This window comes from Laccaria bicolor, genomic scaffold (assembly GCF_000143565.1).
Source record: "Laccaria bicolor S238N-H82 LACBIscaffold_8 genomic scaffold, whole genome shotgun sequence".
NCBI lineage: Eukaryota > Fungi > Basidiomycota > Agaricomycetes > Agaricales > Hydnangiaceae > Laccaria > Laccaria bicolor.
In genome coordinates this window covers 1,081,239-1,094,487 of record NW_001889879.1, presented here as the reverse complement: position 1 = coordinate 1,094,487, position 13,249 = coordinate 1,081,239, and the positions used below count along the sequence as shown (strand labels likewise).

At 46.3% G+C, this 13,249-nt stretch overlaps 2 protein-coding genes across 2 annotated transcripts; one reads left to right on the top strand and one right to left on the bottom strand.

Annotated features, from left to right (window-relative positions):
• Positions 1-5,501: 5,501 nt before the first annotated feature.
• Positions 5,502-7,973, bottom strand: LACBIDRAFT_325779 (uncharacterized protein; the record flags this gene model as incomplete). The annotated part of the gene is made up of 6 exons (XM_001879239.1): positions 5,502-6,304; positions 6,361-6,775; positions 6,827-6,882; positions 6,922-7,462; positions 7,510-7,593; positions 7,641-7,973. 6 exons carry the CDS (start codon positions 7,971-7,973, stop codon positions 5,502-5,504), a joined length of 2,232 nt encoding a protein of 743 aa, XP_001879274.1.
• A 478-nt stretch (positions 7,974-8,451) lies between these two features.
• LACBIDRAFT_325778 (uncharacterized protein) lies at positions 8,452-11,059 on the top strand (the record flags this gene model as incomplete). Its single annotated transcript, XM_001879495.1, has 5 exons — positions 8,452-8,454; positions 8,507-8,963; positions 9,012-9,968; positions 10,224-10,285; positions 10,334-11,059. 5 exons carry the CDS (start codon positions 8,452-8,454, stop codon positions 11,057-11,059), a joined length of 2,205 nt encoding a protein of 734 aa, XP_001879530.1.
• Positions 11,060-13,249: the final 2,190 nt, after the last annotated feature.

Below are 13,249 nucleotides of genomic sequence, written 5' to 3'. Positions count from 1 at the left end.
ACGGAAATCTGCATTGCAGTACCTCTGCCGTTCTTTCTTAATAAGAATCTAAACATCTTGAATGTTGAGGCCTCCACTCTACCGACGACGAAGACAAATCCGAATCCTGGTGAGACAAAGGGCACTGTCATTCTTGATATCGAAAAGCTCTCTGCGCGCTTCGGAAAGGAACTCTCTCTGTCTTGCAGTCAGTGGACGGAGGCTGCTGGTAACATGTATTTGTTCCAGAAGGAACGTGATGAAGAAGGGACTGCCGAGGCTCATAGCAACTGGTATAATGACCATTTTTGCTTCTATACGGCCCAGGACACTAAAGACGACCTTTACGATGCCTGGAAGGCCGATGAGTTGAAGTTCCGTCAAGAACATTGGGCAAAATATGGTGCATACGATGCTTCCCACTACTACCAGGCCTACAAGCTCTCTGAGAAACAGCGGGAAATGATGACTGACATTCGTGGGATGATGGCGTCTGAGCCCACCAGGGCTTCTTTCACTGTGATGGCTGGGAAACTCATGCCACGACTCACTCCTCACTCATCTCAGACACGTCCCTCCCAGCCCTTTTCATCCGGCAGCAGCAAGTCTTCCTCCTCGACACCCGACTGCCTCATCTGCGCTGAGCAAGGCCACGATGCAACCCAACACGCCGACAGTACTGTGATTGTCAAGTTCAAAATCCGACGGGAAGGCAGTATGGTCCAAATACAGCGACCACAACCTCCTTACCCCTGATAACCGGGTCATTTGCATCTGCTGGAATCTTAGAGGCAACCACAGACACGCATGCTCTCATAAAGACGAACGCGCCCATCTCTGCTCCTTCTGTGGCAGCAAACGCCACCATGCCTTCTCATGGACCTGTCGTCCACAACCTTCAAACTGATGCATTCGTTCAGGCGTCGCTTTCCCTCCCTCTGTCTTATTCTGATTTCTCCGCCTCCATTGTCCCTCGCCCCCCTTTGTCTTCTACTTCTCCAGACGAGTCTCTTCTTTTCCACAGAGTCCTGCATCCATACAACACTGACACTTTCGAAGTTTTATTGCGCAAACACAACCTCTTCGACAACTATCCTCTACTTCCTTTCAACCTCTGTTTCGGCTTCCCTATTGGGCACATGCCTTCACTCCCCCACACCGTTATCATGCCCAACAACCCCTCCATTCTTTCTTACCCCGACACCGTCTCTGACTACCTCACTAAAGAAGTCAACACCGGAAGGCTCTCAGGCCCTTTTACTCGGGGGGATGTCGAGCGGATTTTGCGTGGCCCCTTTCAATCATTGTCTCTTATTGTTTCTGTTCAGCCACAGGAACCTGGGGTGCCTGACAAGCTGAGGGTTTGTCAACACCTCTCTAAGGCTTCCAAACTTCATGCCTCCATTAATTCGTACATCCACAAGGACGACTTTCCTACGTGTTTCGACACCGCATCTAAAGTCGCTGAAATTGTGAGTATTCCTCTATTCCGTTCCTTTCCCACCTTTCTTCCCTTTCCTATTACACATCTCTTTTGTGTTTTGTGCATGGAGATGTTTTCTTTTGTTAGTGCTGGCCTCGCGTCCGGTCGCTCTTTGGGTATTTTTGCTCTGTGCAAGTTACCCGGCTTCTCATATTATCCTTCCTGTTCTGTGCCCCTCGCACGATGATTATCTTCCTCTTCCACGCGTTGAGTGTGATGACTCCTCTTCCACACGTCGAGTGTGATGACTCCTCTTCCACACGTCGAGTGTGATGACTCCTCTTCCACACGTCGAGTGTGATGACTCCTCTTCCACACATCGAGTGTGATGACTCCTCTTCCACACGTCGAGTGTGATGATCTTTCTCTTTTGTGTTGAGGGTGATAATGTTTCATGCATTATCTTTGGAGTTGTCATGCACGACATACACACATTTCTTGTCCTTTCTGTTACATATCATGCACATAGATCCTCCTCATTTCCTGTTTGATCTATCCCTCATCTCCTGCACCTTGCTTATGCCTTTGATCCTTCTACAGATTTCTCATGCACCCCCTGGAACACAGGCATGCACTCTTGACATCAAGAAATTCCATCGCACATGTCTGGTACTTCCTTCTCATAAACCTTGGCTCGTCGTCCAAGGGCCTTCTGATGATTTCTTTATCAATCATGCCCACCCATTTGGGGCCGCTTGCACCAGCAGTAATGCTGGTATGATTGCGAATGCCGTTGTTGACATCTGGAGGGCAGAAGGGGTCTTCCCGGTACCAAAATACGAAGACGATCTCAAGGCTTTCCGATTTCCTTCATCATCCGGCCCTTTCGTTGATGGTGACTTTCGCTACGACTATGATAGGAATGAGATGCTTTGCTGTATCTCTTCCTTGGGAGTACCTTGGCATGACGAGAAGGGCGATGAACGTTTTTCCTTCGTAACAACCTTTATTGGGTTTCTCTGGGATATTCCTCGGAAGCGCGTTAGCTTACCAGAAGGAAAGAGAAACAAATTTCATCAACGCGTTCTCCAGTTTCTTATCGACTTTGATGGTCGACCTTGTCATTTACGTGATGTTGAGAAGATTCACGGATCCCTTTGTCACATCGCTTTCGTTTATCTGGATGGTCGCTCTCACCTACCTTCTCTTTCCAACTTCGCGTCTACTTTCCACAGCGACGAATTCCTTACAAAGTATCCTCCACATTCGCTGATCACCGACTTGAACTGGTGGTTGGTAAAGCTTACTTTACCAGGGGTGTACCGCTCTCTTCGCCCTTTAGGTCCTTTATCAGATCTTGGGCTGTATGTCGACGCCTCCACATCATGGGGTATCAGTATCATCATCAGCGGTGAATGGGCCGCCTTCCAGCTCTCACCTTCTTGGAAGATTGAAGGCCGCGACATTTGCTGGCTTGAGACAGTCGCTATTGAACTCTTGGCTCTTTTCCTAGAGGCCAAAGGCCTTCGTGATGCTCACTTACTTGTACATTCTGATAACCAAGGCACCATTGGTGCTCTTGACAAGGGCCGTAGCGGGAATATCTATCTTAATCTCGCTGTTCGCCGAACACACCTCATTCTTATGTCCACATCTCTTGTGTTCAAAACCATCTATATTGAGTCTGACACTAATCCAGCTGATCCTATCTCGCGCAGGGAACCAGGACCTGCTGGGAAGCAAATCTTCCCAACCTTTAAGCTCCCTGATGAGCTATCTCCTTGTTTTCTTCATGCCTAGGTTAGCTCCTTTTCTCCCTATGATCGCTTTCCTCCCGCCTTACTCTAATATTTTATTTAGCTTAGATCATCCTTTCAAACCGGCAACACATGTCGTCGAGACAAGTGTGGGTGGTTCATCCTTTGTTCCTCCGCGCCCCACACGTCGTCCTATTTTCTTGAATCCTTTTAAGCCTCGTTCTACCACATCTCTTGCGCCTTCTTCAACGTCGCATACCCTTTCACTTCCCACAGCTACTCCACCATCATCCTTGCCTATCAAACACCTTGATCCTGATATCTTACCTCTCTCATCTCGACTTATCAAGCCCAGGAAGCCTCACACTGGCCGTCAAATCTCCCAGAACTCCCTACGCCCTCATGTCGCTGCTGCGGATCGCCTATTCGCATGGGAAACACCCCATGCTGCTCGTCACAGACAATACCTCATTGATTCTCTCCCTCCACACTTAGTCAACAGTGCCATGATGTCTATCCGTGGCGCATATGCACCTAACACGAAAACCACGTATGCAGCTGGCACCTTGCGCTTCACCCAATTTTGTGATAGGTGGGGGATCGATGAGGAAGCACGAATGCCTGCTTCTTACCCACTTCTTTGCGCCTTCATTGGGGAGTACAAAGGAAGACAGGCTGGGAATACCATACGCTCCTGGCTCTCTGGTATCCACGCATGGCATGTTGTTCATCATGCCCCTTGGTTTGGAGATGATGAATGGGTTCAGCTTGCCCGTGTATCTGCAAACAAGGAGGGAACAAAACATAAACGCCCTCTGCGTGCCCCTGTCTCCATCGAGCACCTCTTAGCTCTTTGCCGTGCTCTTAATATCTCTACTCCTTTCCATGCCACAGTTTGGGCTCTTGCCTTGTGCACATTCTTCGGTTGTCGACGGCTAGGTGAGCTAGCGGTTACTACTGCAGCGGCGTTCGATGAAAAATATCATGTCCTTCGCTCTGTTATGATCACTTTCTGTACCTTGCAGGATGGCTCTTCCTCTGCAAACTTCCATATTCCTTGGACCAAGACCACTAAGGAACTTGGTGCTTCTGTGATCCTCACTGTGCGGAATGACATTCTTTGTCCTGTAACTGCCTTGAGAAATCATCTTTCTGTTAACTCATCCGTTGACCAGTCCGCCCCTCTTTTTGCATACACCACTGCTTCTTCTCAGTCAAAACCCCTTCTCAAACATGAATTTCTAAGTTTCTGCACCCAGATCTGGTCATCCGCTATGCTTGCACATGTTCTTGGTCACAGTTTTCGTATTGGCGGTGCTGTGGAGCTTCTCCTTGCTGGTGTACCACCAGAAATTGTTGCTGCGACAGGTGGTTGGACTTCTCTGGCCTTCCTGCTCTACTGGCGCCGCATGGAGGAGATTTTGCCAATGAGCACCTCAAAAGCATACAACAAGTCCCATCTTGACTCGTTGGCTGCAATTTTTGAACAGTTCCGTATCCATAACAAAATCCCTTCAGCACTCATTGTTGCCTCTAATGGGAACCTCTCCTTGTAATTCTCCACTCATCTTTACTTGTATTTATATTGATCACCAGCATCTATTATTATACTGATTTATTCTTCCTGTATTCTTAACCCACAAAATCCTCTCCCACAATGCTATCTTGTATTTACTTGTCTATTCTGTATTTGTATTCCAACATATAAACTTTCTCCCAGAGTGACGCTTCTTTGGGTAGTTCCTCTGTGCTGAACCAACCTGCCTGTTGTGAGCTTACACTCTGGTTGGTATAGCTGGTTGGTTTTGCACAGCTTCCCAGACGCTCAGGTCTTGCCTGCCTTCTCGGATCTTATTGCTCTCATTTTAGATCTGACTTGAGCGAGCCGGGCAAGTCCTAGGCACAGACAAGTTATCCGTGTCTACGGATTTCTTGTATTTAAATATTTGCTATATTTAATTACTCCTTCCTCCCTATATTCTACAGGACGCTGGAGTTATCTCATAGCATGTTAGACTCGTGACCAGTCCTTCGGTGGTGGTTGTTTATCCGTTGTTGTGGTATTGTTGTTTTGGCAAACATATGGCGGAGTGTGAAAAGGAGGATCACCACCGAAGGACTGGGAGCAACGGACACATTTTAAGGGGAACCCCCCTTGCGTGACGCTGACTTAGTGAAATTTCACGATTCAACGCCCAACCACTTTGTCAAAACATTTAACTTCTTTCCACAAATACTTCTTTTCAACATAACTTTTCTGTACGTTTCATTACATTTGGAATTGATTGAAATAGGTTTGTAAAAAGAGATTTTTTGACTGAAAACCAACTAGTAAGTACTGCCTAAGTATGGCCCACATCTTGAGTACCCGTCGTTGATGACGAAGGCATATTCGGATTCCTCGATGCAGCGTTTGACAAAGGATGTGGGGTGTGGATGGGAGCTTGAGTTGGGCTATGTAGATAGCCGTAAAATGGGGGCAGTGGGCGCATGGTATACATGAAAGAGTAAGGATTGTAGGTAGGGCGCTGTGGCGTTGCGTAGTGTCGAGGCGTTGAATAATTATAAGATTGCGGCGTGGAAGCTGGGACTGACGGCCCGGGTGTGGCAACGTGAGATGGTGAAGGATTGGAAGGATTGACAGTTGTGGGAGTTGACTTCCGAGCTGGTGTAACAGCGGCTTGCTTCTGACCTCGTTTTTTCTTCGTCGCAGGTTGACCTTGTGGCTCCCTTTGTCCTTCGAGTTCCTGGACTGTTCGCTTTTCGGGTTTTTTCTGCTGTTGTTTGGGCTGCATTGGAGGTATGTCAAGTTTCAAGAGTTCTTCAAGCAGCGCGTCGCCATATTGACCAAACCATGGCCAGTCCGCCCCTACCACTCGCTCCAATTCGTTCAACCTGCCAATGGACCCAACAGAAGACAGATTGTCGATACGCTCATCACTTAGAATACCTGACGGCGCGAATAGCGCATCCTTGAAGTCACGCTTCAAGATTTCAGACCGCCATTGCTGGAGTGCTGAACGAACGGTTTCGTTGACTATGCCCATCTTCAGTGCTGCCGCTTTGGGTTGGATGGTGCTAGGAGCCAGGCGTGTGCGATCTAGCAGTGTTGGATCGCATAGATCACAGCATGGAACAGTCAGATCTGCGAAACTTGTAAGTTGTCGGACAAGATTTTTGTTGATGTTGCTGTGGACTCACAAGGTGTATCGTTCCCATAGATGACTGTCAATACTTTACGTCGACAAGACCCTGTTTGTGCCAGACTGTACAAGCCCTTGTCTAACGATTTTGTATCCAGCGGCACATCTTCTTTCCAAACATTCTCATTGCTCAACCCGCCAAATGATCCACGCTGGACATTGTGCCGAATTGCGTAGCCCTTTGGTGCTTTTGGGTATGTTGAGGATTGACGAACACTCTTTTTCTTGTGTCCTGACAACGCTTCATCCAGTTTCGTAAGGTCGGCTTCATAAACAGATTTTTCGACGAGAAGAGCCGCCAAACCTGTTCGCTTTGGATCACGACCAGCTCTGCCTGCCTGCTGCACAAACGTTGAAACAGATGCTGGGAGTTTCCACTGGACAACAACATCGACATCCGGTATGTTACACCCCTGTTAATTTGTGTGATCAATGTGTATAATTGATTTACAGGCAACACTCACCATTCCCGCAGCATCAGTACAGATCAAGACTCGTATAACGCCAGCTTTGAACAACTCTAGCAACATTTGTCAATGCTCGGGGCTGAAAGCAGCACTGAAAGGACGGATAAGGCCGATATCACGGAGCTTTGGTGGTAAGTGTTCTGTAAGTCGCGTCTCCATTCCGACCTCCGCGCTAATCTGATCTGCATAGATGAACGTTTTGGGGATGTTGCCTGCAGCCTTTACATCACTGGGTATGACGAAGTCGAGGTCACTAAAGGTGTTCATTGGATTTTGTATCGCGCGAACGACGATGGAAACATTTGGTTGGTCGTTCCCAATGTCTATGTTGATATAATTTCTCTCATCAATCTGCAGCTTCTTCAGGACATTGTGCCATACTTGTGGGGCCAACGTAGCTGACATAGCCACAAATGGGGTGCCTTTCGGGAGGATTGCGTGCAGAATGCCAAGTTCTGCGTATTGCTTTCGGAAGCCGGCGCCCCAATGCGACACAACATGCGCTTCGTCAACGACAATTGAAAGTATCCTAGGGACCTTAGCCGGATTGCGTAGGACGTCTTTGATGAAGGGTTTAGATAGGATGATCTCAGGCGAGATCAACACAATCTGCCATTCCCCTTTGCATATCCTCTGCTTCATGGTAAGGCTGTGTTTTGGTGTAACGTACAATTACTTACTGTCATCACCTCTGAAGTGCAACCGCCGTGTATGCTATTGACCGCTGTAGCCATCAATCCAAACTCGTTTCGAAAAGTCAACACCTGGGCTCAAGATGAGTTTTATGCTTTGGATAGAACTGCTGACTGACCTGTTCCTCTTGAAGGGCGAGGAGCGGTGAAACCATGAACGTGATCATTCCTTTTGACTTTTCAATTACAGCATGTGGTCCTGCTGCAATGGTGGTTTTTCCCGAGCCTGTTCCTGTGTGGATGAGTACATCTTTGTGGAGGAGTTGGGCTTTGATAGCTTCCAGTTGGAATTCACAAGGTGAGTGAGCCCACTTGAACTTTTCGCGAATCTTCTGCTCAAGCCCCGGGCCTTCAAGGTCTCTTGCTCGCAGGCCACTCCAGGCTTTACTTGTTACCTGAGCGCGTCGGGCCTTCTTGTTCTTGGACTGCTGTTGATGAGGAAGATCAGGCATAGGTAAAACACCTGGGTAGTTTTCGAAAGCAAGGAGAGACTCCTTTCCTAATCTGTCTTGTCGATCATGATCGAAAATGTTTGGATTTCTTTTAGTGTAGTTCAACTGTATCTATCTCACTATGCCAGACCGCTTCGTCTCTCCCAAGCTTTTTACTGATGACGACAAAGAATCCGAGGAAGAATGCCTTGCCGACTTGTCTTTGCATCCACTGCCAAGTCTTGACAACTCTCTCCTGGCATATCTTGCAAGTCGGGCTCCAACACCAGATCAACCAGGCCTTGAGGTTGATGCGCCCTCTGATATTGAGGACAATTTACCGCTCCTCGATACTTCGGATGGCCCTGTCCAGAGTTCACCAGTTGTTGGCACCTGAGAAGAGAGGCAGGCTATACGTCGCAGGAAGGCAAGCGATAAGTTTTCAACATCTCGTCACGCTGAAGAAAAACACACGGAGAGACGCAGGGAGAGGACAAAGATGGTAAATCTGTCATTTCAGCTTTGTTGTAATCAAAGGGCTTACAATTACTTAGGTCGTCACCTCAGCCGCCCTCACCTGCCTTGGGGAATACAGCCATTCAAACAATACATCCAAAAAAATCTTAGGGCTGTATCTGTATGCTTCAGGTGCTCAACGTCAGACTATGACAGTGCTCTCAACGTTGGGGATTACCGAGAGCTACACAAATATTGTTACAAAAAATAAGCGCCGTGCACGCAAGAAAAAAACCGCTACCCCGGCGTACCAAGTCCCTGAACCTCAGCCAGGAACTTCATCATTGAATACCGCTGCAAATGATCCTTCCGCATTGGCACCAGTGACCACAGCTGATACAGCTCCCCGTACCCAATATTCCGGTACACTGCGTCAATTGTCTGACTCAATGCGTGCTCGAGCACGAGTCATAGCAGCCACTGGGCTGTATTCAACCGTCTATGACAATATAAACATGATGTTTCACAATGCGGAACAGATTATTGGCCGCCACAGTATGCTGTTGGTTCTTGACAATTTAGCTGCATACTTATGAATTATAGATACTCAAGAAAATGGGACTTGTGCCACATTGATCCCACTTTTTAAAGCCCGTATCGAAGACCTGAAAACTGCAGATTATCAAGCCCGATTTCTTGCCACTCCACCTCTGAAACTTACCGACATTCTTCACACAACACAAGAGCGAAAGGCCTTCAAGAAAAATCTTATATTCACCATTCTTTGTATCATTATCAAGCATGGTGGTGAAGGCTTCATCAAATTTGAAAAGAAACTCGAGGACCATCAACCATTCACCGATGAAAAGATAGAATTGCACAAGTCAGATATTCACCCTTTACCCGCATGGAAAATTGATGAGTCCTCAATCGTCGGAAATGCAGAGGTTGACAAGGCCATTAGAAATGAGCTCAAACTCAATGAAATACCAAACTCCTCAGATCATTTGCGTTTTCATGGTGGAGATCAGCTTTCCCTGGCACGCTTTCGTGCACTTGAAAATATTCGTGCTGGTCAAGAGATAGGTTTCAATGCCCTTTTTGGTTCGACTTGGCTTGTGGGGCTCTTTCATGGAAAGATCACAGATGTACATGGCAACCTATTCACGCATTGGGGTAAACCTGACACTGGTGAAAGAAACCCAGGCTCACTTTGGTATCACAACACACGTTTAAACCGACTTCCCATTACTCTGACCTCCCTTCCTCCATTTCGGGTCAGCCGCGATATTTTTTTTACCTCGCTATATGCTCGTGTGCTTCACTGCCTTCAACTTGTTTCGAAAACAACATCAAAAGAAGAATACCTCAGCAAATTTCCAGACTGGGATGCTCTTGTCTCACATGCAGAGCTTATCTACAGTCAATATGCAAGCTCCTCTGTTGTTGAAGACCTGCGGCAAAAGCGTCAAGCACAAGAGGTAGCTGGGGAAAAAATTACCAATGGTGACTTGGTCTTTGAGAATGCTGTTCTCTTCATGCGCGACGCACTCATATCTCGTGAAATGACTGATGCCATCAAAGCTGGGGATTCTGGATGAGTTGTCCTTGTCCTGAAAATCTGGGCTCTTAGCTTTCGAGGCAATGGAAGGTCCAAGTACACACATGAGATGCTTCATTTAATCCATAATCTCTCAAGTGTTTGGAGCAAGGAACTTCGGTAAAGTTGGTCCATATTTCAAAGAGGTTTACTGACCACATTTTCCAAATTTATTAGGAGCATTGTACTGAACAACTGGCTCCTTAACCCAACAGGAAAGCCAAACAGCTGGGTTGAAGTTGATCTTATGCAGGAACACTTGAACTATTGGATCAAGGTATTTGTGTAACATCCTGCAACATCCAAAGATTAACAGAAACGTTAGGTATTTTATAAAGCTCATGGTTCCAATGCTTCATGGGAATGGGTGGAGCAGATTGCTCCTTGCGTCGACATTCTCCGAGAGCTTGCAAGAAGTTTCAATGACATTCTCGGCGCGGATCAAGGGACACGCCATGCACCGGCTGATCTCTCCAGTGATATAGAGACTCTCATGGAAAGCCTTGATGCACATAACGTTTACTGTGTTCAGCGGGGCCGGGTCTTAAACAACGATGATGGAGGGCCTGTGAAAGATGCCATTACGGCAGGTTTGCAAAGTCTAACAGCAGGTACTAAGAGTCCGCTCTCCGACTACAACGAAGCCTTTGCTCTACTTCAGAAAAGAAGGAAGATTGTCCCTGTCGCAAACCAACCAAAAAGCATCCCAGAATCTCCCAACTCAAGTGCAGGAGCAACCGAAGCTGAAACTCAAATGGAAACAGGCATAGACTTACATTCTTCAGGACAACAGGATCCTCAAAGCCAAGAAGATCCATTTGTAAACTCAACCCAAGAAGACAAGATTCCGGAAGAAGAAGACCCAGAGGTGATTAGCGAGGTGGCGAGAATTCTCGAGGATCTTGAAAATGGCATCCTGGATCGCACCTTGACCACATTTGGTGCAGAGGATGTTGCACTAGATATGGATGACATGTTTGAACACGAGGATGACAGCTGGTCTGATAGCTCAAGTGAGGGGAGTGTGGATGGCGTACAGGAGGAGGAATGAACTATGTGTGTAGTAGCCAAACACGATTACGACGAATTTTCACTAAGTCAGATGTGACAAAGCGTGACCTTACTAAAAGTGCTTCGTTGCTCCCAGCCGTTACCTTGAGATGAACATCGGAGTTCGAAAGGTAACGGCTGGTCACGAGCCTACAAGCATGTGACCATAATGTACCTATTGGGCACATTGTGGTCATATTTTAAATGAACAAATCAGCCACATATGATAGCCCATTTTTATGGGCATATTTTTCCTGTAACTAGGAATCCCATAATATTTCTATTTTGGAGCTTACTTCAATTAAATTTCAAATGTGCATGGTAGGCATATGGGAAGAATATGGGAGAGCATTAATGCCTCCAATCAACATATGCTTACTCATGTGCCCATTGGCTAAATAGCCAGTTCTCCCCTGTGTCAGGTTCCAGAGGGCAGGGTGGTTCACAAGGATGGCTGGGTGGTTCACAAGGATGGCCAGGTGGTTCACAGGGGACAGCTGATGTTGAAACCTGGGCCCATTGCATGTCTAATGGTGGATTGCTTTCAGACCTTGAACTTATAGACACAACATGGACCTATTTTTCATATGTAGCTGTACTTGAGTTTTGAATGCACTCTACAATCATTATCAGTAAGTGACACTGTTCTGCGATAGCACGAGCTTCACCCTGTCAAGACAAAATTCAGCACCATCCAGCCATCCACACAAAATTTCAACCCTGAGTTTTTTTTTCTCACCTTGAAGGGAAGGTCTGGGCGACTTGAGCTGGCAGCCAATTCTTCCCATAGTCAGGATGAGAGATATCATCCTTGAACAGGTCTTCTAACTTGTCTATGTTTGATTGTTTGAGCCCAAATCCCAACCAAACCACAGCGGGACAATGGAAGAAGCTTGGCATCGGTGAAGCAGATTTCATCCCAAAGCAGTGTGGGATCATTCTCATGAAGAATATAGGCAGATTGTGAGGTCAACTCAGTTGTACCCAAAAACCCCCAACTGAGTAGAACAATGATTGAGAGGACCAGCTGCATGGTCATGAGGAGGGTAGTAGAATGCGACACAAAGATATACTATGTTTGTTCAGGAGTTTGAAACCCATTAGGAGTTTGAAACTGCACATTATCTTGCCCTTCGCTTACCCTAGGATATTGAAATTTTCAGAGAAGATGTATTTATGCATTAGATTCACTATTCCAGAATTTCAGAGGAAGACTCAAAGATTTGTGTGCTGGAGGCATGACCTTGTGCTTTTCATTACACCAACCAAACAAAAGTAATGAGATGTTTTCTCAGATCCCTTCAGATCGGGCAGACTGTTTATTCTGAAACTTTCCAAGTACATTCAACTGGCATTTGAGAGTCTACATACAAATTTCTAGAGAGATACATGAAGTGCTCTTGGAAGGGAGGGCGAAATACCAAATTTTGTCTGCAAACAGCTCTCCAACCGTGACATTTGCGTGACATTTGCCTGTCAAATGACCTTCATCTGTCAGCCAAAGTAATTGTGACCTTGCGTGACAGCAGTTTCAATCTCCTGAACCCTGAGCATCGGAACGCCTCCGACAGCGAATACAACACATCTACACCAATAAAAATTAGATATTCATATAGAAGAGAAAAAGCTAGATTGAGTGGTCAAAAAATCTGAAGGACTTGAGGAAGTGGTGAGCCAGAAATTGTGCAGCACTGAAAAAGTTTCAAACTCCTGAACAAACATAGGAGATGTCAAATTTTTTTACCTTGAAATCAAAGGGGCAAAGGATTGCACAACCACTTTTCAAATGCATCGTAAGACAACCATTCAGATGTAAGGGAACTTCAGCTATGTTAGGTGTGGCTGACCAGCCCTGTGACCACTTATGATGCTTCGTTGAAGGCATGTTGCACTGCGGGCCCTGGCTTATATATCCACTGGGTATAATGTGGAAAAATGGAGTAGATATTAATCATAATGTTCCCTTTTATCTACTGGAATCAGTTGAAAGATATTTACAATCTTTTATTTCATTTTATCCATTTTTTTCTGTCGGAGTTATTAAGAATTTGTGGGGGTGGATAAATGTCGAAGATATTGGAGAAAATATTTCCACAAAAGGCAAGTCCATATTTGTGCAGCAAATATGTGGAAGACCACGAGGCGAAGAAGCTACTAAATATAGAAGTATTCTCGGATCTAACACTTGATA